The sequence below is a fragment of the Larimichthys crocea genome, chromosome XVIII, assembly GCF_000972845.2.
Source record: "Larimichthys crocea isolate SSNF chromosome XVIII, L_crocea_2.0, whole genome shotgun sequence".
NCBI lineage: Eukaryota > Metazoa > Chordata > Actinopteri > Sciaenidae > Larimichthys > Larimichthys crocea.
The window spans coordinates 15,407,920-15,432,881 of NC_040028.1; the positions used below are offsets into that span (position 1 = coordinate 15,407,920).

The window sequence follows — 24,962 nt, forward strand, 5'->3', positions numbered from 1 at the left end:
AAAGTGACCACAACAACTGGGGCAACTCCCTCTGCAGATGAAGGCCATGTGGTAGGATCGAAAGCTCAAGAACATCTACGAAATAGAACTTGTGTTTCCAAAGGGGTGGAATTAAGCTCGAGGCTCAGCATCTATCGTACATCAGTTTTCTGTTCTCAGCAGGGTTGCGGTGGCGCTGGAGTATATCTCAGCGCACTTTGGGTAAGTTAAAAGTCACCAGTTCATCGCAGGGTTTACATTCAGACCTACGGCCAATTTAGAGTCACTAATTAGCCAATTAAGTGTCTTTGGACATGCAGACTACACAAAGCCAAGGTTTGAACCAGGAACCTTCTTGGGGTGAGGCTACAGTGTTAATGACTGAACTGCCCGGTTTAAATAAAAGTTAAATAACTTAAAATAAATCAAATAAATATTTTTTTTGTCAAATGACTTCAGTCTAAATTCAGAAGTAAGAACAGTCTTGCGTTGCCGTCAAATTATTACGACCTCTTTGACACCACATATTTCACCCAACTGAGAAAACACAACTTTGTTTACTGCTCCCATCTAATATACAGTGTGAAGTGACACTAAAGTCTATGCATTTCTAACAGGGTTTCTTAGTTAAATCTTAAAACCAATTTGTGTTTAACGTGCATGTTTTGAAGCACTTAATTATTTAGTTTTTAATGAACTTGGGAAATTCAAAAACTCACAGGTAACTGAGCACAAGGTCATCTAAATTAGAACTGTAACATAAGAAGTGTGATATTTTCTAGAGTCACTGCAGGTTAATGTATTTTGAGACTGACGACTTGGTCAAACAATGGCAAAACTTTGTTTTAATCAAATTGTACTGGTATTTTTTTTATTTTTTCCTTAATCATTTGACAACTTTCAATAAATCCAACAGCACTGTCCTGAATCAACAAATATGTATACTGGACTATAAACTGTCAGCAGAGTCACACAAAATGAAATGTACATTTTAAGTGATTGCTATCCAGTGTTTACTGAAACTTTTAAACACATCACAGAACCAAACTTTTACTCCCTCTATTACATAATACTGCTCTCTCAGGTTATAAAAATAGTTTAATAGAATATATGCCTACTTGTGCTAAGAAATGACTCCTGGCGACCACACTGCTTTATTGCCATACAGCACACAAAGAGGGGGAGAAAGAAAATAAAACGGTTGTGATTGCAACATAATATTGCAGCTTTTTTAAGTACCATTTTTAAAAACAAAACAAAAAAAGGGGGGAAAAATCTGCAAAGTGCAACACATAAAAAGATAAAGAGTCATAACAGACCATGTAAAAGGTGCAAATTGTCTTGAATTTGTCTCAGTTTGGGATGGGGGGCTTACATGGCACATTTCACAAGAAGTTTGACTTTGAGAGCTGAGAGGATTCTTTCACAGAAGAGCCGAAAAACACAAAAATCCTCGAGTCTGGTACCTTCTCTTGATTTGGTTAATCAATTTGACTTTTAATTGTTCGACTGTGTGTTCACTCATAGCTACAAAGCAGAAAAAAACAGAAAGTATTTGGAGAGAGGTGGGGAGGAAATGTTCTGCTTAAATTATAGTATTAAAGAGTGAAAGCAAAAGTTTGACATTGATGGTGGAGAGTTAATCTAGCCAACTAGCTGTGGTGATAGCAGCCCGTGAGATTACCTTAGCACAAAGACTGAAAACGGGGAAAGAGCTACCCTGACTCAAAACAAAAGCTGTCTACCTGCTCCTCTAAAGTTCCCGTTATATGTTTGTCTAATTAGCAATAAATCAGCATTTCTGGGCCAGGACTCGAGGAAATTACTTAGCAACAGTCCGGCACATAAAGCTCCTGTAAAATGTTGAACTGTAGTTTCACACTTCACAGATTAAACTAACTGCTTTTAATGTTTTAATTGGTGAACGTTAGATTTTGTCACCTTTGGACAGAGGCCAGCCTCACTGTTTCCCAATTTCTAGTCTTTGTGCTAAGAGGAAGCCAGATGTAGCCTTGATCATCTTGTCATCTAATTCTCCAAAATGTTGAACTCTCTCTTTGACCTGCTCTGTGTAATGTGTACCATATACTGCCCAGTGGCAAAAAAATAAAAAATAAAAATCATCTGACTCTAGAGGATTTAATTTAAGTCTTCTCGGCTGAGAAGAAGAAAATTGAGTCCGTTTGTTCACACGTTGTTCTGGCGAGGAATGAAAGACATGTTTGATATTTTTTCATTTGTCATTTAAAGTTCTGCTGCATAAAGCCAGAGGGGGAAAAAGAAGAAATCACAAAACAAAACAAAAAACATTTGATCTAACATTTTAAAGCTGATACTATTCATCCCATTCATCACAAATACTCTAAGGCTGATTCAACTCTGTTCATGACTCGACATTCCTCAGGTCCTGTCGCAGTGTGCTACAACGCATACTGCTCAGGCCAAACCAATAAGTCTTTATACTGTTATACTATCATGCAAATTCCTTTTAAACTACAGTCAGAAGTAGTAGCAGTGCCGCTGGTCTCCGAACACCTCCTGGCTTTTATGTTAATATGTACATCTGAGAGCAGTGTCGTCTACGATGTGAGAAGCTATGCTTACTGTACAAACTGAAAAACCTCTCACAAGTCCCAATGGAAAGATACAGCCAGGCAGAATCTTACACTCCAGAGTCCAAGCTGTGAGACTTGGTGGACTTCTTCGTCTCAGATAGCAGATACCTGCGAAACACCGTAAGTCTCGTGCTACTGTTTTATGGCTACTTTGTTTATAGTCAAAAGGCATTTTATACTTGAAGTGCAATTAAAGCTGTAGGTACGCTGAGGAGATAGATAGTACCACTGCAGCTCCTAGGAAGACTAACAGAGTCTGCTGATTTAGAAACTAGATGATGGCACTGCCCTGTTAATGGAATGAATTGACTCAGTTTGTCTAACCAGTCAAAAATACACAGTAAAAACAAAAAGGAGAAAAAAAAAAAAGTCCAATAGACCGACACAACTCGACACCTCGTGGAATCTGGAATCAGGGCTGGCGTCCAGTGTTTAAAACTGGGGGTGAGCTTCAGCGATCCAGCCTTTTGTTTTTTTTCATTCTCCAACATTATTACAGCCACAGCATAGAGTATGAAACCAAAAAAAGTTAAAGAGAATTAAGAGATATATAATAAATCAATAGTAAAACATGATAGAGGGCAGCCATTTTCATTCGCTGGATGATTACTTAAAAAGTTTTACAACTGGAGAAACCAAAGACTGATATACAAAAAAAAAAAAGAAAAAAGAACAAGTAGAAAGGCAAGGCAATCTCATGTATGGCCATTTTTAGTCTCTCAAAATATTTACCTCACAATCATTATCTACAGTTTGCATTTGGCCATTTTTGTACACAGTGGTTCCATTACAAACGCTCCATTATTTTTTCATGAATCTGTAGAAATTAGCTTATTTACAAGTCTGTACAGCCACCCTATAGAGCTCTTTCCATCTCCCAGAGGACTACCCCCCCACCCCCCAATCCACTTAAAGCAGGATACCTGAGTTTTCAATAGAACGATTCAACCCACTCATCACTCTTCACCGCACGTTTCACAGGATATCTCACACACACACACGCACGCACACAATTAATTAGGCAAGGTACTTTTCCTCTGAAAGGATGCTGAGCGTGGACCTTTGTGAAAAAAAGCCACAAACTCATCAAAACCGAGTCCTTGCAGAAAGATAGCTAACTCCACTCTTAACATAAACAAACAAAATAAACAAAACAGTTGTGAAGGAGGTATTGAGAAAGGACATCTTACAGCAGGAGGCAGTCATGGTGGCAGTTGAGTGGCTGACCACTGACTGTCCTGAATAGGACCCTCTGGTGGTGTGCTAGCGTATAAAACAGATATTAAGTAGGCCGGGACTTGCTTCAGGCAAATGAGTGATAGGAGACCTTCCCTGGGAGACTTCATCCCGGGCTGTGGAGGTCAGAGGAAAAAGATCTGACTGCTGCCACCAGGGTGGAAATTTAGAGCAGAGCTGGACGTCTCTCCTCTCAGTGAGTGGCAGCTGCGTGTGGCACAGAAAACCTGAGAAACGTCAGAGACAAAAAGGTTATTTCCCCTCTGAGCCAGTTCATCTTGAGTCACATTACACACCAGCAAACTGCTGAAAGGAGGACAAACGGATAGCTCCTTTACTATTCGAAACTCTACACTATGACTGAGGCATATCATTGCATGTCGGCTTGTGTAAGTCAGTCAGCTAAATGAATGTAATGTAGCGTTTATGTCCTGACATTTAGAGAGCCAGGGTTTGGTTTGTCTGTCCTGGGATAGTCTGGAAACATGGCGGCCCAACCTGGCGCCTCATTCGAAGGTGAGAATATAGTTACGCATATTTTATTCTATCTTTCCTCAAATCTCACATACTGGACCTTGAACCTGTCATCTAGCCATGTCATCAGATCGACACTTTAATGGCTCCATTACGATGGTTTATGACAGAGTACTTTCAAAGTGAATTACTTTCCTATCAGCCTCAATGCTACTTTGGCAGTTTGCAATCCATTTCATGCCGTCAAGATATTTGAATCTGGACCAAAGTGTTGGACCAATGGACCAGCAGTCAGACAGGCGATCCCTAGATGCCCTTAAAAATCCCATTAAAAAAAAGGCACATCCTGGAAAACTTTATCAAAACAGTGCATCTTTAGTGAGTCCACCAACACTTCAAACTGATCCTTACCGTCTTACCACAACAACCAGTTTCAACATGTCACACGGGAAGTAAATGTGCAATGTCATGGGGCGTTTACATGAAAAAACGTATAAAAATATAAATGAAGAAGTGACATTATGAACCCTCGTTACCTCTGAAGTCTCTGCACTAGTTCAGCTACCAGGGAATCGCAGATCCCCGGGTGCGTGTCTTCTGCCAGGAAAATGGCCTCTCGCAGCTCTTCCGCGGCCTCTGGCTTGCCGTTGCTTGTCACGCCTTTTTCTTTCAACTGCAACGATGACAGACCGTCCTAAATATTTTATTAGCAGAGTAATATCTGACAAAATGAATGAATATGAACATCTGGTGGATTTAATTCTGCTTTTTTGTCAAACAATGATTTTATTTTAAAACATCTATTCCATGATGATGATGATACTTTTAATTTGGTGTTACTTGGTGACGGCATTACCTCAGTAAACAATGGAGAAAAGATTGTTGATAAGCTTTGTGACAAAGGCCTCTTTGGACTCTCCTGCACCTGGAAAAAGAGACGAGATGAGATGAAAGATGCACAGAAGACTTCAACTAATCATTTATTACCTCGTCCTCTGGCCTCACCGGTTTCCTTTCGAGCTCAGCGGGCTTTGCTGCCCCGTTCTGAAACTTATTTAGGTCCTTCTCCCGGATAGTGTTGAAGATCCAGTCGTCATTGCCAGAGTCACCTCCTCCAGATGCCTGGCCGTCTGACTCCCTACAGTGACGAAGATTTCGGGGAAATCATCAGCGTACTCGAGAGCTGCCAGATTTAACATCGGCCAACGAAGCGCGTGGTGATGGTGCAGACAACTTACTCATCGGATCCGTCAGAGCTGGATTCGTCCCGAGACTGCTCTGACTTCCACCTCTTGTATCTGTCAATCAGCTCTGTCAGATAGGATGTCTTTTTGGCATGCCTTACAATATACTTATGTTTTAACAGCTCTTTGGCAGTTGGCCTCTAAGGAAAACACACAAAACAAACTTAACAGTGAAGAAGAATTCTTTTTGTTTTTTTGTACTGTGCACTGTTATCAGCAAGAGTCGTGTGAACTTACAAAGCTAGGCTCCTTATTTAAACAGGCTTCGATGAATTCTTTAAGTGGTTTACTGTAGTTTCCTTCCAGTGTTGGTGGATTGTTCTTTGGGATGAGGAATAAGACCTTCATAGGATGGAGCTCAGAGTGTGGCGGCTCTCCTTTAGCCAGTTCAATTGCCGTTATTCCTAATGACCAGATGTCTGCCTGTGAAACAGAGACAACGGGACAAAGAAGATCCTCCTGTTAAAGCAGCTACAGGCAAAATGCTGTATGAAGTGACATGGCTGACAAAAGCAGCATGGGTGTATTTGAGGAAGCTCTGTGAACTAAAGGCTGTGACATATTCGGTTGTGTTGACAAGCCACACTGACTCATGTTGCGGTTGTACCAAAAATATGCCCTCGGTCTAGACCTCGTCTTAAAAAGTGCTTAAAAACGCTCCAGACAAAAACAAGAACACGACGGTCGACAGAGCAATGAGAAGAAAAACAAAACAAAAAAGGACAAAACGTTTAGAAGCAATTTTACACAAAACCTTCTTTAGACAATGTTCTTCATCACCATTTTATTTATTGACTCAATATATTGATGCTACAGCACGGTTATGTTTCACCCAGTGGTGTATGGTAGTTATAACTGGCGAGCTAATATGATAGGCCCTATCTAATGTATTTCATAATGTGTCTTCACATGATCAACTATAAAAAACATGACAAATGTCTATATATGTTGCACTCATGGTTTCAGTTTGAGCTCGACAACAACAGGTACTGCCTGAGGGCCTTGAGTCAACAATACAACGCATATATCACAAGTCTACTGACTCATGTTCCACCTGTTTCCAAACAGCTGTTACATGATTTACCTCACGCATCCATCTTTTACTGGTTTAATTTAAAATGACGCACCTTCTCTACTGTGTGAACGTAGGAAGGATTGTTGTAGGAAATGTATAAATAGCGGGCCCGTGAAGACCATTTCTACAAGGTTGGACACTATTATTGGACACCATTTGGGGGCGGGTTGAGGTTCAAGAGGTAGAGTGGGTCGTCAACAGTTCGATCTCCAAACCTTGGGCAGCCTCAAGCAAGATATTGAACCCCAAATTGCTCCCGAAGGCTGCAGGCATCAGTGTGTATAAATGGATAGCCCCAAAAAAACGATGAGCGGTTGGCACCTTGCATTGGCTGCAACCTTGCATAAACCACATCCTTACTATATATGCACATACAGTATGTGTTGTCCCTCATGATGTAGTCTTACTTTGTCATATCTTTCTATGCGACTGTAGTTACATGCATATTTCACTATTAAACCACAATGTTACACAACATGATAGCAAAACTGAGCAAAAGTTTGCCTTCACATATTTTGTCCTTCTCTCTGCATACATGTGCTCACTTTCTGTTTTTCTTTCACAAGGTTTGACATGCCTCTCTGTGTCTGTCTTAATAATCTATGACACTCGTGACTTTGTCATTTTGAGGCCACTGTCAAATATCTGTGTCTCGACCTATAATAAGCCTGTTACATTTGCCTTTACTGTCCCCTCTCTCTCTTGTTTCTGGTCTCACTGCTGGACTACAAGTAGAAAAACTCTGCAGGGCCACTACTCCAGATGTCCGGTCCAACCCTGCTGATGTGGTAAAACCACAGAAAGCTTTTCAAACCAAGCTGAACACAAAGTGATCCAGCTGTCGAACCCATCGACACTCTGCTGCTGTGTCCTACAACAGCACATGTATAGTAACATGTACCCACAGAAGACTAAAGTATTTTACATTTCAAATGGCTGTCCATTAGCAAACTGTGGTATAACGCAGGGCTGCTTTACAACCCTAAAGTTGACTTTGATAATAACTAAACTTGGGATAACTCTCACCTTTGAATCATAGGCAGATTGCTTTATTACTTCAGGTGCCATCCAGAAAGGAGTACCAACAAATGTGTTCCTTTTTATCTGGGTGTCTGTCAGCTGGCCAGCTACTCCGAAGTCTGCCAGCTTCACATCGCCTTGTTCTGACATCAACACGTTGGCAGCTGAAAGCAAGAGAGGAAAAAATACGAGATGTGAAAATTACAATGTCTCAAACATTTTAGTAATATAGCTCCTGGCTTTATAATATATATAATATAGCTTCACAGTTAAAAAACTTGATTATTTGAATTTGTAAAGCATTAATTGGATTTCTAAAAGTTTTCATTTGCATGATAAAAACCCAGGACAGGATAGGTGGCAAGAAAACTCTGATCAGTAGACTCACACTCGTCTTTCTACAGAAACATTACAGAAAAAAATAGCCGTCTAAAGGTCCTGTTTGCACTGCTCTCTCCACAGCAGCATATTATGAATGTCAACAAATAAAATGGCCTCAACACAAAAGATTATTCAGAATATTTTAAAAAAGGACAGACACACTACAGACCTCAGATCTGAACAGGGTTTACAGGTGTGAGATGTGAAAGCTTAATGTGATCTGACTTGTTTTTCAGTGCACACAACAGATGGTGAAGTCTGATGCCAATACATGTTTCACTTCGGCGTTAACAAGATGATAAAGAACACGTTGTCAAGATGAAAACATTTATAAGACCTCCGTTACAACAAGGCGATGGCATGCACGGCTCTCACCCTTGATATCTCTGTGGATTTTCTTCTCAGAGTGCAGATACTCGAGGCCTTTCAGGATCTCTCTCAGAATCGTGGCGATCTGCGTTTCATCCAGGGCGCCTGGTTCCAACTAGAAGAACGAGACGTTACAGGTGAATACAGGTGACTTTAAGCTCAACTTTGAAAGGGGACGCCGTTTTTTTTAGATCAGAGAACTGTCTCTGCATAACTGCAAATCAATTGTCTTTTATATTGATATAGACTTACCAAATCCAGGGCTGACCCTCCACCCAGATACTCCATAATAATCCATAATTTTGTGCCCTGAAAAATGAAACAGCAAAGTTGCATTAGTTATTACAAACACTAACAGTCCGTACTCTTTTTGTCGGCTTAAAAAAAAAAAATCACCACTGCTGACATGAGAGTAATATAGATATTGCAGTGATTTATGCAAGTAGCCGGGACACTTGTTACATAGTATGTCAAAAGGAGTGAGTTTACAATTGATCTGTGATTATTAACCGACAGTTATTGGTTTATAGACACTCCTGATAATAGTTAATACTTAAATATGAATTCATTACATATAAACTTTTATACAATAGGTTGGTTTATCGTTTTCAAGCAGCTTATTAATCTAAAACATAAACGACTGTTAAGTTGTGCTAAACAATTCTTGAAGATCACATCATCCATTAAAATCCTGGAACAAGTGACTGTGTGGCAAGTTGTTTGTAAGTGGGCACACACACATCCACTCTTCTTCAGACAGACTTTAGTTTGAATGAATCCTCTTCTTGTCTGAAACACCAGAAACGTCTCAGCTGTCTGACGCAGTTGTGCTCTGAAAAACCTGGCTCGCGCCCGTTTCCTGCACAGGTGTAATATTTTCAGGATGGATGAATGAATGAAACATCATCTGTGAAGATGACAGAGAGTCAGTACAACTCCAGATTTGTACAAGAGTCATTTCAACTTGTATTGTGTTGTGATTGGTGTTACTGACTGATGTCAAACTTACTCTGCTGCCTGCGCACACACCAGTTGTTATCAGCGCCCACTAACCAGCCAAGCACCCACCTGTGGGCTGTTTCTTTATGCTTCAATGTTCTAAACTCATATTTGATCTTTAAGTTCTTACTGAGTTTGTATGGTTGGAGTTTATGCTTACAAACAACAATATAGGAGTGGTGTCTGTTTGTGGTGATTGATCACATTGCTCAATCGTTTTGCAGCACTGCCCACAATGACTTAAACAGGTTTTCAAAGTCACGTTCCCATTCATGTTCTTCGCTCCACTTTTATTTGGCAACTTCTGGAGTTAGACATGGACATGGCTCGTTTGTGGTGGAATGCGATAATGATATGTTTGGATAATATTAAATCAAACAGAATCTAAAAATATTTGCATCATGTCTGTGTGTTTAGATTTGACTGGGCTATGACTCAGAGGATAAACTAACAATAACTGTGGGTTTCTCTCCACACGCTCTGTGTTTGCCAGACACTGCTGTGGCTGCTGCTGCCTCTGCCGACCGTGTTGTTAAGTGGGACAAACTACAATAACTACCCTCCAGCTGTTTTTAGAACACCAGCATGCACCTGTCCCTTTGACGCTATCTTTGCCTCCCGGCTCCCTCACAAACAAAGCTCTGCCCTAAAACAACCCGAGGTATTAAAATGACAGCTACCTGAGTATAAACTGTATCAGCAAAAAGACAGATTTTAATGGTATATATCATCATCATCACTGCAGCTTCATCCTCCAGCCTATCTATTTAATTACAGTTTTTTATATACTGTGCTTATCACACAGTGTTGGGAGGTCTTATCTGGCAGAAACCCCCTGGCACACACGTATTGATGCATTTCCAGCAGCTTGTTTGGAATAAATGAAACTGCCAGCACGACTGATCAATTAAACCTAATTAACAGAAAACAAAGTAGCAATCAGTAGATCTTAACACTGTAACTTTAAAGATTTACAACATACACACAAACACACAGAGGACACATACCATGCTTACATACTACACACAAACAAGGGCTTAATTCAGTCTTTCAGTCAGCGGCATAACTAACAGCTAATGGAGCACCACTTCTCTCTCCTTACTGCTGCTAAGTACCGCAGTAAATGCTGCGTGAGGCACTCTAAGCACCATCACATGTAGCATGCCTGAAAATCTACTGCAGTTACAAAATATGGTTTGCAGCTAAGTGATGCTGTCAATACGGCCATTACAGAAAACACCTGAGACTTTTTTTTTATGTCAGAGGCTTGCTTGGAGGTCCTATAACTCTCAGAGTCTACTGCACTTTTCTATGTATACAGAGAGTTACGATTGCTACGCTATTCACCCAGTGTGCAGCACGCGAGCAGCCTGATAGTGGAGCTGAAAGTTGGCACGTTGACTTCATAGTCATCGTTTTTATTTCAAATCCAATCTGCTGGAGCACACGGCGAAAAGAACAAAACATATGTCGACGTCCAAATACTTACAGACTGCACTGTTAAAAGCCCACAGGCTGTGTGCTCCTGCAATGTTGGCCTATTTTCTGGTTGCTCAACAACAATCTGTGCAATAGTACACAGGCAATACTTATTCCATTGCCCGTATGCATTATTTATTGACCTACATTGTGTACGCTTGCTTGCAGGACATGTGCATTATGTTGACCGTGGACTATTACTAAATTAATAACATTCTTCCTGAGGTTAAAGCGTACCTTCAGATAGGATCCATAATACTTGGTGATAAAGGGACTGTCGCACTGGCTCAGAACTGTGATTTCCTGTTGGATGTCTTCGATGTCGTCCTCCGCTTCCTCCAGATCGATAATTTTAATGGCCACGACTTTCTGAGTCCGACAGTCGATGCCTTTAAAGACTTCGCCAAAAGAGCCTTTGCCTATCCTCTCCAGCTTGTTGAAAAGCGCCTCTGGATCGGCTTTGAAATTCTGTGCGACACAGAGAAGGATGTGGGGGGAGAGCGAGACAGAGAAGAGGAGAACAGAGAGCGTTTTTAGAAACAAAGAACCTCAGACAACTGACGAGCTACAAATACACAGAGAAAATCCTGTTTAACGTCAAAAGGCACAGGAGGTACAAGTATTCAGGCTATTGTTGCACAGGACAATGATCAACACAGCTTCTTTGCAGTCTTGATTATATCATATAAAGTGTGATGCATCGTTATTTTAGAAATATAACACAGTCAGCAGAAAACTCTCATGTTTGAGAAGCAGAGGATGTCCGATGCCCTTTTCTTGGAAAATGACTCAACGTTTCTTTTTGACTTAAAATATGCTTGACAGCTGAATAGACCAACACCGGTTGTTTCCACAGCGCTTACATAACCTTTTTTTTTTAAAGCTTGCCTGGTAAATGTCACTGTCTTTCAAACTCAACTCCCTCAAGTTTGTAGTGTGGGTCTATTTGCTCACACTTCAGAAACTCCTTACACAACAGTTCATCGTGGTATTAACCGTGACTAGTAAACCGAGCTTTATGTAGAAAAATCAGTGGAGAATAGGGCTGCCACAAACGATTATTTTGATAGTCGACTAATCACCGATAATTTTTTTGATTACTCGACTAATCTGATCATACGTAAATTAACAGTCCCTGAGAGAGGTGGGTGGGCGGGCACTGTAAAGCTCGCGGACGGAGCCATGAGCCACCTTCGCCCCCGAGTCTTTCCGTGCCGACCCAGAGCCGCCGCGGAGGAAATGCGCCCAGCGGAGGCCAGCCAGCGCCAGGGAGAGGTCGCACGAGGGGATCCTCCCGAACCGTGCGGCGGTCCCTGACCCGCAACAACGTGAATTCTTGGAGGGTCTGTGTTATGGTATCATTTATGGTAAAGTCAGGCCTGACGCCGATTACCACTACTGCGCATGTGCATAGGGATGTGTGTGTGTGTGTGTATGTGACAGAAAGGCAGACGCGGCAGTGGAAGCTGCAGCTGCAGTTTCGAGAAAAAAGCAAAGCAAAAAAAATTTTTTTTTAAACGATTCGTCGACTACTAAATTAGTTGTCGACGATTTTGTTCGTCGACATAATCGTGACTAATCGACTAATCGTGGCAGCCCTAGTGGAGAAGACAGTGTCTCTGCCTGTCAATCTGAAACTGTGGGGCAAATTAAACAAGAAACGGTCAGGTTTAGTAAAGCCAATATTGATCCGTTCTAACATGCTTTGATTGGCTGTGATGCCAATCTGGAGGACAGGCTCTATACAGCTCAGCTGCTCACGCTGGATGCCATCTGTCCTCTTCAGCTTCTCTAGAATCATCATGTCGTATACGGAGATAAAGACTGCATTGCCCAAAAGCTCAACCAACAATTTTTTTATCGATTTCTGAGTAACTGAACTTAGCAATGTGTGCAATTCAAAACCACGATTCAACGGCCACAGGCCACATGCAGCAGCAAGCGACTTAATCTAATGCAAGACTTTAATGTCATCCTTTGTTGACAAAGAAACAGCCCTGTGCTAACGTTGTACTCCAGCCTGGCCTCGACCTCTGTGTGTGTGCAGATCAGACGGTTTAACCTTTTCAGAGCAAATTCTGCGGCTGTGAGTAAACACTCGAATCACGAGACAGCACGACACAGACATACCTGAGGCTTAATGACCTCTACCACAAAAGCTAAACGCAAGCTGAAGGACTACACCCCGACTTATTGACTGGTCTAAATGGCTACTTTCCCCCACGGAGCTCCGGGGATAATGGTCTTTAAGTTGGCTAGTTCAATTTCCCTTCATGCACAGCGATCATTAGCCTAACCTGCCTGAGTAGTGTTTGCAGTGCCACAATTTCCATGACAGGAAAAGAAAAAGAAAAAAGGACAGAAAGACTAAGAAAGGTTGCATTTTATAAGAACATTACACTGTATATTATGGCAATTTCATCAACAAATTATATTTCCTGCACTGGCTTTAATATCAAAGAGCTAAAGCAATTAAGCCCAATACTTAAATGACCAGGTAACCCAGCCCTTAGACGGTGATCGTTGGCTCGTGAACACAGCTTATTGCTTTAGTTCCCCTGAGAGAAGAGTTTCCTGTAAAAGTGCTAATGCACGGTGGTCAAACTGTATGGAAGAGGAGATGAGCAGCTGCACTATGAAAAACTGGCAAAGAGGAGAGGGGGGGGCTGCTGAATCTGATGGCAAAGGGAGTTTACAACAAAGAGACAGAGCGGTGCAGAATAAAGCAGAGTAGAAACAACACAACTAAAATACTGTCATAACACACTGGTGTGGTCAGTCATCCAGGTGAAAATTATAACGTCGAGGCTGACCTCTGTAAAAACAATGGGGGAAAACACCACAGGCTACACATGATGGGAATGTACTTGCCATATCCACAGTCAGCAGGTTTACTGCGACAACTAAAGCTGCCCGAACCTCGCTCTCAAAGCATGACGCTCTCCCATCTGCGCCACACACAACGTGTGTGTGTGTGTGTGTGTGTGTAGGCTAGTGTCATCCACGCACCATACCCTCAGGGTCGCTGCCAGACTTCCAACTGCTTACACTCTCTCTGCGTTGTAACCTGTGAGCTCAGGTTATGATTTTTTTCAACCTCAAGACTACTGGTTGGTTTGAATTATGAATGCTTTTCAGTAGCATAATGCACAGACACATGCTCAGGTTCAGTGTGCAAATCAATGCAATAATGCACCCGTGTCTTGGGAGGAGACTGTCATATTAGCAGTATCAAATGGGACGGGCTGGTTCAGCTAAAATAATAATTACAGTTGAATATAAGACGATCAAATTAACAAACAAAAAAAACCCTAATATTCAAGCTGCTCTGCCATTGGTGACCTATAAAAATACAATTACATCACATAATAGTTAAAAAGCTGTGAGTCAAAACTAGAGCTGAAATGGTTTATTATTAATAACTACTGATAAATACTAATATTTTATATAATTGTCACCTATTTTCTTGTGATAGTAAAGTGAAAATTAAAACAACTCTGCTCAAACAATTAGTTAAATCACAACTATTCAATCATTAGTGAACAATTTAATTCATCGTTCTGAAATATGAAGGTTTTCTCTGTTTTAGATCATTTCATACTGAGCATCTTCAGCTTCTTGAGTGCTGGCAGGACAAAATGAACAACATGAACATCGAGGCATCAGTACTTTTGATCATTGACGCTATTTTGTGACATTTTTATAGACCTATAGATGACCGGGCTGATCAATAATCATGGTAATCATTGGTCAGCATCAGCTGCAGCCAATGATAAGTGGACTGCTCAGTTTGAATGCACTGCATGAGGAGCATCAGTTCAGGTCTTGGATATCATTAGCTGATTAATTAATTGATCAATTAGTTGATCACAAGAAAATTTTGTCTTAAAAATGTCAAACATGTGATGTTTCCAGCCTCTTAAACATGAGACTTTTGCTTTGCTTACATTACAATAATCTTAATGTGCAGGGTGGGCATGGACCAGATATCAGACTTGTCCTCTAGGATGAAGTATGATTGGCATTTTTAAAACAGCATGCATGCAAAACTGCGGACAGACAACGAGAGAAAGAGCCTGTCTATGATCTGACAGCTCGTCCACTTTGGATCAGACACCGCAGCTTTCTTATCGACAACTGCTGGACTTTGACAAAACGCATTTATCATCGGAAAGTGCAGACGAAGGTGTAAAAGTGATAACGACGACAGTGTTCGTGCACTTTACAGCCGTGTAATAAAACTTCCCGAGCTGCAGATATGAAGTAAAACATCAAACGTGGCTGTGAAAGTGAGTTAAAAAACAATAGAAACACGTTTTATTCACCTGGATGCCCGGGAGTCCGCTCTGAATGGGGGAATGAGCCATGGCGTCAGATCAGAGAAGATGACGCCTTTCCTCGTCTTTTCACCCCCTTATCAAGAGGTTTAATGTCAATTTCCTGACCGACTGACCGACCTCTTGGTTTGGGGTGACTCTCGTCCGTGCTGCAAACTCCACCGAGGGTTGTTAATGTCTCAAACGAAGAGCTGGTTTGACTTTTCTTGTCGGCTCGCACTTCGAGCTGCCTCCTCAACTCGCCTTCCGCAGTTAGCGACCGTTAGCTCGGCTGGCTACTTTAACGGCTACTTACTCAGCAAACAGCGGGATAGTTTCTCTGTGCGGTCCCTCACTGCGTGGCTGACAGCTTCCCGGTGATAATATACGAGTCTGGTTTGAATCAGTCGCGCTGGGTTTGAATAAATTCACTCTGTTGTTGTAGTTGTGTCTCTTGTTTTTTCTATTCTCTCATCACTTTTCTCTGTCGCCCCGGCGCCATCTTGTTTAATGTCGTTTTCATTTTTTTCCGGAGGACCAATCAGAGCGGAGAAGTCAACCGTGCGTGTGACGTCATGCGTACGTCCAAACGTCACACAGGGGGCATTGAGGAAAAAAAATAAATTAATTTAAAAAAAAGAAAAGAAGAAGAAAATAAATAAATAAAAATAAATAACTGAAAAAAAAGGGCCATTGAGGGAAAAAAAAATAATTTTAAAAAGAAAAGAAGAAGAAAACAAATAAATAAAATAAATAAATAAAAAAGGGGCATTGAGGAAAAAAAAATTTAAAAAAAGAAAAAGAAAGAAAAATAAAATAAATAAAAAAAAAGGGGCATTGGGAAAAAATAATCAAATGAAATGAATAAATAAATATAAAATAATAAATAAAAAAGGGGCTCATGAGAAAAAAGAGGAAAAAAATAAATACAAAAAAAAATAGAAAAAAAAGAAGAAAAACAAATAAAAAAAATAAAAATAATAAAAAATTATTTGAAAAAGGGGCATTGAGGGGAAGTTCACACAGGTGCCAGTTTCATGTTATGGAGCGCCAAAAACTTAATTTCTCCCCCAAAATGAAAAAAATCTAAAACTATATTAAACTTATGGCCGTGAAGCTACTTGGTCTTGTGTATCTCTTTGGGAACCTTAAGCAACTCCTTCTCTTCTGCCACCATGTAAGAAGGAGCACTACATTATATTTCTTACTTATGAGTAATTTCTTATCAGCCTTGTGCATAGGAGCTGCTGTGACAAGTGTCTCATTGTGGAATCATTGAAATCTATCTTATCTTATCTGATAAATGTGCACCACTAAAGCACAAAATCAATCCAAACTTTTTTACCTTTCAAGCTTTATTTGATAGAGACAGCTGAAGAGTGACAGGAATGTGTGGAGAAAGAGATAGGGAATGACATGCGGGAAAGGGCCATCAATAATATTTCATTCTTGTGAGATAACACTTTAGCAGTTATTAGTATGAAACTTCCTCTTTTTTGCTAACCCATGTTGCATGTCCCAGCCCTGCAGAGCTGCAGTGAAAAAAAGAGTTTCACAGTAAAGACTGTTTTCACTGCAAGTATGGACAACTACCAATATTTTTCGGAGAAACCTAAATAAAATATGAACCTTTCCTTTAACAACTTCATATTTTAGATTAAATTGTATTCACGTGTAACTAAATAAATACCTGGTAATTATATTATTGCCATATACATATTTTTTTTTTGGCAATGAATGAACACTGGCAACCAACTTAAATGTGCATTACCGCCACCTACTGTGTGGACTGGTGTGCATCACAAAATTTTGGGGTTAGGCTCACTGGCTAATTGGAACTGAGCCAACGTAGAAGAAGTTAGTTTCACCTTGTCCTGCTATGACAAGTATAATTAGTAATGGCATATGTCAGTAAGAATAGGTGTATGCAGTCAAGGGTTGGTTTGTGGCAGTGGAACATGATTAACATTTTGTATGTAGCTGCTTCTGTTTCAGAGATTTAAAGATGAATAAAATTGTTAATTGATATTGATATATTTTGGTGTCACAGTAAATGTGATATTTAAAAAAAAAGAACTACTGATCACATGTAAAGAATAAAAATATGTAATAAAAAATAAATATAAAAATAAAAATCATGTCGATAATCTAGCACTACTTAAATTAATTTAGTTTCTTTCTGTTTTCATTTTGTGATTCGGACTCAGTATCATTGTATGCCTTTACCTTTTATATATGCTTGTGTACATTTATGGTACGTTTACACTGTTTCTACCTCACTATACTCACCCAAGTGTAATTTACCACAAAAAACAGACAAAACACACCGACAGTCCCTCAATACATTTTAGAAAAAAAAAAGTTTAAAGATCCATAAATCTCTTGTGAGTATTAAGTGTACCTTGAGTCTGAGAGCTCACCAAGATGAAGAATGAAAACAATTTTTTAAAAACTATATATAGCCAGTTTGTCAGCTTATAATTCTCTCGGTGTCAGGCTGCAATGCATTCTTTTTTTGTCATATAATACGACATTCAGCAAGTGCTAAACATATAAAAACAACAAAACAATATTCAGTCTCATACTGTATGGCTGTTAGTTTTAAAGCTAAAGATTTGAAGAGTTCTACAAGAATTATGTGCTTGTTTTTTTTTTGTTTTTTTGGCAAAACACACAAACAGGATTTACTTCATTGCTTACTTGAACATAGCATACACATAAATACAAAAGAGCAATTACATCCAATAATGTGTAAATGTAAGGAAATAATAACAATTGTCATTTGGACATTAGAATATAAAATATTTAAAACACACACACAAATAGACAATATGATAATTCTACCTCGTGTTGATGTTAAACATCAATGCATCATGGTTAAGTACTTTTTAGACTGTTCACATTTTGGTCTGTTTGTCTGGATCAGCTTCATCATCACTACTACTACTGTCTTTATCTGAATCCTTATCTGAATCCTGCTGTTTTTTATGATCGTCATCGTCATCAAGCTTCTTCCTAAACTGAGCCTCAATTTCTGAAGGGTCAATGTAGGTGTAGAAATACGCCATAATGGAGAAGATGACACACACCGCCATCAGGAGAGAGGCAAATAGGATGTACTCAGCCCACTTTGAAATAGAATGAGAGATGGGGACAAACATAGTATTAATGCATCATAGACATAGAGACATTTTTAGTCTATGCTTTTTTAAAAATGATTATTTTACCTGTTTGGGAATCTTTGCAAGCTCAGCCACAATCAGTACGATGAAGTTGCCAATAGCAACTGTAAATAACCAGCCTGCTTGCAGCACTGCTTTCATGTTATTTGGAGCCTAGAAGACACAAAAGAAGGACAACAATGGAATAAAGCCAAAAGCAAAGAGCACTATACAGAACTTTTCATATATATTGTGTCCTACAACTTCTTCTCTGATGGTAAAGCCATGTAATAAGGTGTTTGAACAGTCTTACCTGTGAGTAGGAGAACTCCAGCCCAGTGACAGAAAACATCACTTCACCAGCAGTAATAAAAAAGTACTGAGGGATCTGAAGAGCCATGTGAGCAGTGTTGGGTTTGATGTCTTCCATTACAGTGAGAGACTCATGACACTAAAACAAATAAACAGAAACAGTCAAGGGAATGTAGCTGGACTGATTTGAACAGGTTTTGCTGGAGCATACAGATATTTTCCACATCATGTCTATTTGTACATTAAAATATACGGCTGATTCATTCTATGCTTTTCTTATTGTCATAAAAATCCCATGAGAAACTAACTGTCTTTGTCCGCAACTGTCCAGTTGCCTGAGATTGAACTCCTCTCAAAGAAAGATGACCTGGATGACTGAGAACCTTCACAGACTTTTTCATGAAAATGTAGTTTATTTATTTATTTTTTTTGAATAAATTTTGCACATCTGAACTAAATTCATGATATCAAAAATCAAATGTGGTACTTACATTTGGCCCAAAGGCAAAAGTGCTGGGGATAAAGAAGACGTATGAGCTCCCAAATCCAAAGTCTCTGGAGAATTCACATGACTGTGTATCACCCTTAACGGTGAAGGCGACCCTGATCATTAGAAAGGAGAATCAGTTTAATAAACGGTTTTATCATTTGCATAAAATAACGATTCTACTGTAAAAACAGTGAAAAAAATCCTTACTTTCCATTTTTCATCAAGGAGTAGTTGGAATAAAAAAGTGGTTCAATTAGTCCAACGTGAATTTCAGGAGTTGATACGTTCACTGCTTTACTCATTCCATTTACAAATCTGAAATGAGCAAAAACATTAATAACAGTCACATCAACGTGTAGCAATTCCTTTATTTTTAAGTTTACTTTGCAGATAAACATTACAATATAAAACTATATGACTTCAAAAAAAAGTTTAAAACGATTCATTCATTTTCAAGTGGCTAATTTTCTGTTGCTTAACTGATCAGTCAATTGTATATTTGTCAGTATAAATGTTTGTAATTCGACTTACCGGATTGCATTGTTGCCTTGTTCTGGCTTCTCAGTCAAACTATCCATCTGAATATAAAAAGATGTTGATTAATTTGAAACTTTTAAAAAGAACTCTTCTGTGTCCTTAGTTTCATTATTCTGTGCTTCTTACTCACCAGCTCCCATTGATTGACGTCTGAAGGGATGAGAAGTGTGTGTCGCTGTTTCTTGTCCATGGTAATATTTTGTAATGTAGATCCAATGGAAAAGGTGACATTTCCTGCTTCCAATGTGAAGAAGTCATCACTAGCCTGCAAACCAAAGGAGCTGTTAAAACTGTGCGATCACTGAATGGACGTACATCCACAGCTGTATTTTGGAATGCATGTAACTGATTTTCACATCTTAAACTCTGTAAATAATTTGTGTGATTTTGTGAACACATACCTGAGCTGGAGAAAGTGTCTGAGCTTCATAGCCAGGCAGAGTAACCGTCAGTGGACTACTGCCCATGTTTAATAATTTCACCTGACTCTGGGAAGACGATGGGAAAGTGGGCAATGTTTTCTGAAAATTAAAAGTGACGAGTGTCAAGAACTCCAGGAGTATTTATTTATAGCTGCATAAGCATTGTTGGCTACAACTGTGATCTTAAAATAAACGAATCCCCCAATTTTAATAAGGCACTTCTACTTACATCAATTTCAATCTGAACCACAGCAGCGCAGACAAAAGCTATAGCTGCCATAACCATCCCCACTGTCATTCTCTTCAGAGGTCTGTTGAATAAACATCAAGTTCTGTTACTGATTTGTACAGTAGAATTTGGATACATGTTTTTTTTTAATGATGGTAATATTGAAACTTTTAACATTTGATATTAACATGAATATTATGGACTGTGTCAAGTTACACTGGTCTTGTATTGAGATTGTATCTTTTCCATCAAGAAATTGCACTTTCTTTTCTAAATGTTTTCGTGTTTCAAGTTCTAAAGCAAAAAAAAACATAAAATAGAAAATAGAACTTCAATCCCAGGAAATGTCGGCATCTGTCAAAGTAGAGATTATTACTACAAAGTTATTTAATAACCCAATAAAGAACGGACACAGATATATACAGTTTATACAGACTGACAGATATTGTGTAAGCTCCAAAGGTTACTCACAAAGTTCCAGCAGTACTTACGTAAAGTTCAGGCCACATTTTTTAATCAGGGGGTAGATTACACTGTCCATGATAGGCACCAGGGTTAGGATCAGGATGGGGTTGACAGTCTTTCAAAAACATGAGTTTAACAGTGAGAATCTGCTCATATAATGTGCAGTACATCATTCCAAGCTGACATGATGATATTATTTTAACTTACCTGCATCTGATCAGGCTGTATGACAAGTAGACCCTGCAAAACAAAAAAAGAAATGATTAGAACATGGACATTAAATTAAAATATTTAGAGGTTTGGTGGATGCTGGTTTTAACACCAAACTTACAAAGTTTCCATCCATGGTGGTGGCCTGCAGAGTCCATCTTGAACCCTTTGAGAGAGATGCAGAATTTAGCACAGTTTCCACTACCAAAGAGATATATTACCTTTTAAAAGGAACTTTAACATACCTTTTGGTCAAAAAGGGTCCAGAACATTGGAAGTGGGATGTATAAAAAGAGGACCTTCAGCACCATTTTGATTTGAGCAATGAGGAGTTTCTACAGCACAGACAGACAAAAAATGAACAGCTGTTATCCCACTGGCAAAACAGCTTGCTAGAAACTTTAGAGAATCAAATTAAGTGAATCTTACATCGTATTTTTCCTCTGCCCAGTCCATCCAGTGCGTCCTCTTTGGGAATTGCTTGCTTCTGTGCCGGAAGCGGTTTGCAATGGCAAACTGTATGACAGAAGAGCAAAGAGAAGGCCAAATACATTTTTTTGGGAAACACTTTGTGCAACTGCTGTTCCATGTTAATGCAAAGTGTGTTGATGCAAATGGTGTAAACTCACGTTTATACATTTACACACGTCCAGCATGATGTTTCCTTGTGGTTCAGCTTTATAGTACATACCGCTTCCAACAATGAACACCACTGTTAGGAACATCACAGGCACATCGTTATCAGTGCACAGTATATGTACAAAATGTTTTATATCTGTGCTTTATGGATAGAGTCATGGTCTCCTAATGGTTTAGACATACCAAGTGCAACAACCATTAGTGCTGCAGGGACACCAAAGGCCAGAGAATAACACTTCTGCTGACTGTAGATGCCACAGTCCTGAGCTGCAGATAGAGACAAACAACCACAATTCAGATTTCACTCATGCTCAAGGACTGTCGCTCACGTTTATGGCACTCCAGGTCATAAACTTTATGTTCTACTCATATCTACCTCTGAGGACTGGAGTGATAATGGTTGACAGGAGACTCCCACCATTGATGCACAGGTAGAACACAGAGAAGAACGTTCTCCTTTGCTTTTCCTGCACAGAGAAATAAACCTTTCATCATGTGTTGCATGCACGTTGTGCAATGCTGATTATGATGTGTAACCAACTCCAAAGTGAAGCAACGTGGCTCTAGGGATGGCTAAATCTGTCTACCACTTTGGTAACAACTAAAATAAATATCTCAACATCTATTTGATGGATTGCCATGAAACTTTGAAAAGACATTTGTGGTATTGAATCGTAATGATCCGTTCCATTGACTTTCGTTAGCACCATCATGATGTTGAGCTTTGTGGTGTACCCAGGCAACTTCCTTGCCGAAATCTGGAGCTCACATTACCCATAATACAGCTCGACTGCCAACAGTTACATTGGAGATTAGGTGTGTTATACTAGCAGAAGTATTTTGGGGTATTATTTTTGCTATTTTGATAGTGGACATGGGACAAAAGACAGTAGACAGTAGGGGTGACATGCAGTAAAGTACTTCTGATATTGCATTTCCATGTTCAATGCCATTGTCAACGACAAAAGATAACCGTTAGAGGAACAGAAATGAGGAAATATTCTAACCTGATTCTCATTAAACTGGTCTCCACCAAAGGCAGCAACACAAGGCTTGATGCCACCAGTGCCCAGGGCGATGAGGAAGAGACCTACCATGGCCAACGCACTGAATGTGAAGAGGAAGATGTGCATGAGTGATAGAAATGTGTGATAACCTGCCTGCCTTTAGCTCACATGCTGACTTGGGTTTGATTTGATTATTCTTATAGTAGAATGGAAACATACACATGAAATGTCATGTTATTGGGCGTCCCGTCTCTGTCCGTGTCAGTGATGTCATGGATCGCACTGACAGCCATCGCAACCTGTCCGATCGCATAGACGATAGACAAGTAGATGATAGTCCTGTAAGACAAAGAGGGAACGAGATAGTAGAGGTGAAAGAAGTACTCTGATCTTTCTCTTAACTAAAGAGTCATGAGATGATAAAGCAAACAAAAACAAAGATCTGCAACACAAATCTAAACATTTTTGTGAAATATTGTATAACGTTACTTCTCTGGGCCTCATATAATTATTTTAATAAACTATCTAAGAAGGTTAGAGGGTAAATCTCTCTTTGGTGGAACTGCTAAAATATGTCAAGGGGGCCCAACTAAATACAGGTTGCCTACAATACCATTTTACAAGTGTATCATATGTTTTTTATATAATATCTCAATCTGAAAAAAAAACTAAGTACTCTCTAGATAACATTGTGGATTAAAAAGTACAATATTTCCCTCTGGAAGCAGATAATGGAAACACTCTACTTTCCTCCACTGTAAGGCAGTGACTGTCAAAAATGACCTGCATATGTTTAATGAGAAATTAATTAAAGCCTTGCATTAAATCAGCAGCACTTAAGGCAGCCACTCACTTAAACTTTCCCAGCCAGGAGTCAGCCACAATGGCCCCGAGGATAGGCGTCAGGTAGCAGAGAGCCACAAAGGTGTGATATATGGAGGTGGACAAATCATTGTCCCAGCGCAGGAAGTACTTAAAGTACAACACAAGGACAGCTGTGGACAGGCAGAGGAAACCAAGAATTTGTCTCATTTCAAAGTATATAATGTAGTAATAATCACATGGTTATGTGGTCCTGGAAGGGAATATTCTCACCTCGCATGCCATAGTAGGAGAACCTCTCGCAGAACTCATTCACGACGATGAAGAAGATGCTCAGTGGGTACCCACACACCACTTTACTCTAATGGATTTCAGCAGTGGTGGAGAAAATATTTAGTTCATTTAGTTACATACAAAGTATCAATACCACAATAAAAAATACTCCATTACAAATTAAAGTAAAAGTATTTAAGTCTTGGCAGCAAAATGTACTTTATGCATCAAAAGTGAAAGTGCTCAGTATGCAGAATGGTCCATGTCAGTGTTTATATTATATATTATATTATTAGATCAACAATATAGATGCATTAACATGTAATATTATAATGTTGTAGTCGTAGTTGGTTCATTTTAACTGCTTAGTTTAATCTCCAACATTGAATCATATGCTTTAGATGAAATATCTGAAAGTTAACTATAGCTGTGGAGTAAAAAACATTTGGATCTAAAATGGAAATACTCAAGTTAACAAACATTTGACTTAAATAGTGTAGTATTCAGTAACTTACAGCAGTATTACAGTGAATAGCATATTGAGATGGTCGCTTAGTTCCTATGGATTTATCATTGGGTCTCACTGAACAACTGCATAATCATAAATGTTTGCATAAATATCCAATAAAGTACTTTACCGTCCCTCTGCTCTTCGGATCCATGTTATCTGTGCACAAGATGAAACTAATTTAAACAACCAGCCTCCTGTGTGTAGTTTTATTTTTAATCTCTTTCATTGTCTCAGTTAGAATACAGAAACAATACGGCAGCAGTAAAGAGTGTGTTGCAAATTTTCTTTGCTTGTCCCTCAGTTGTCTCGACTTTGAATGAAAACACACAAAAATAAATGTTTAAATTAAACTCACCTGGCATGATGTTTAAGTGAAGCTGCTGCCTGCTTTCAAGGTTTGAGGTTTGGTATTCCTTTGCAGAGAGCAGCTGATAATTGCTCCTTCACTTGTGGGAGTGGGAGGGTTTCTGTAAAATTGCTTCTTCTTATTAGCCCGTAATATGTCTCCCACACTGCTGACTGTGTTGCTTTTATGATGGGTGGGATCATAAGATATAGGAGATAGAGTCAGCTATGTTCAGTCACTGACACCTCATAAAAAAGTATTAATTATTAATCAAGAACTCCACAACTCAACCAAATGTAGACATAAGAACATGAATCAACTTTAATAAAAGTGGGAATAAAATAATATTCA

General features: G+C 39.4%; 2 protein-coding genes across 3 annotated transcripts; both read right to left on the reverse strand.

The window, feature by feature from the left end:
* Positions 1-797: 797 nt before the first annotated feature.
* Positions 798-15,734, reverse strand: stk24a (serine/threonine kinase 24a (STE20 homolog, yeast)). 2 transcript variants are annotated; one of them, XM_027291031.1, is made up of 11 exons: positions 15,197-15,734; positions 11,109-11,339; positions 8,646-8,702; positions 8,400-8,508; positions 7,650-7,807; positions 5,786-5,971; positions 5,543-5,688; positions 5,310-5,442; positions 5,161-5,229; positions 4,841-4,998; positions 798-4,057 (listed from the first exon to the last, which is right to left on the reverse strand). In XM_027291031.1, the coding sequence occupies exons 1-11, from the start codon at positions 15,236-15,238 to the stop codon at positions 4,024-4,026; spliced, it is 1,323 nt and encodes a 440-aa protein (XP_027146832.1). In that variant the 5' UTR covers positions 15,239-15,734; the 3' UTR covers positions 798-4,023. The 2 variants fall into 2 exon arrangements, with proteins under 2 accessions (XP_027146832.1, XP_019129754.1); XM_019274209.2 differs by having other exon boundaries at positions 4,841-4,977; positions 15,197-15,733.
* A 1,928-nt stretch (positions 15,735-17,662) lies between these two features.
* On the reverse strand, positions 17,663-24,802 carry slc15a1a (solute carrier family 15 member 1a). The gene is made up of 23 exons (XM_019274177.2): positions 24,621-24,802; positions 24,393-24,421; positions 23,755-23,842; positions 23,513-23,654; positions 22,879-22,998; positions 22,660-22,759; positions 22,029-22,119; positions 21,836-21,919; positions 21,643-21,725; positions 21,443-21,529; positions 21,259-21,348; positions 21,135-21,179; positions 21,011-21,043; positions 20,830-20,918; positions 20,339-20,420; positions 20,089-20,208; positions 19,818-19,952; positions 19,682-19,728; positions 19,358-19,465; positions 19,152-19,263; positions 18,662-18,799; positions 18,415-18,522; positions 17,663-18,315 (listed from the first exon to the last, which is right to left on the reverse strand). Exons 1-23 carry the CDS (start codon positions 24,625-24,627, stop codon positions 18,085-18,087), a joined length of 2,169 nt encoding a protein of 722 aa, XP_019129722.2. The 5' UTR covers positions 24,628-24,802; the 3' UTR covers positions 17,663-18,084.
* Between the last annotated feature and the right edge of the window lie 160 nt (positions 24,803-24,962).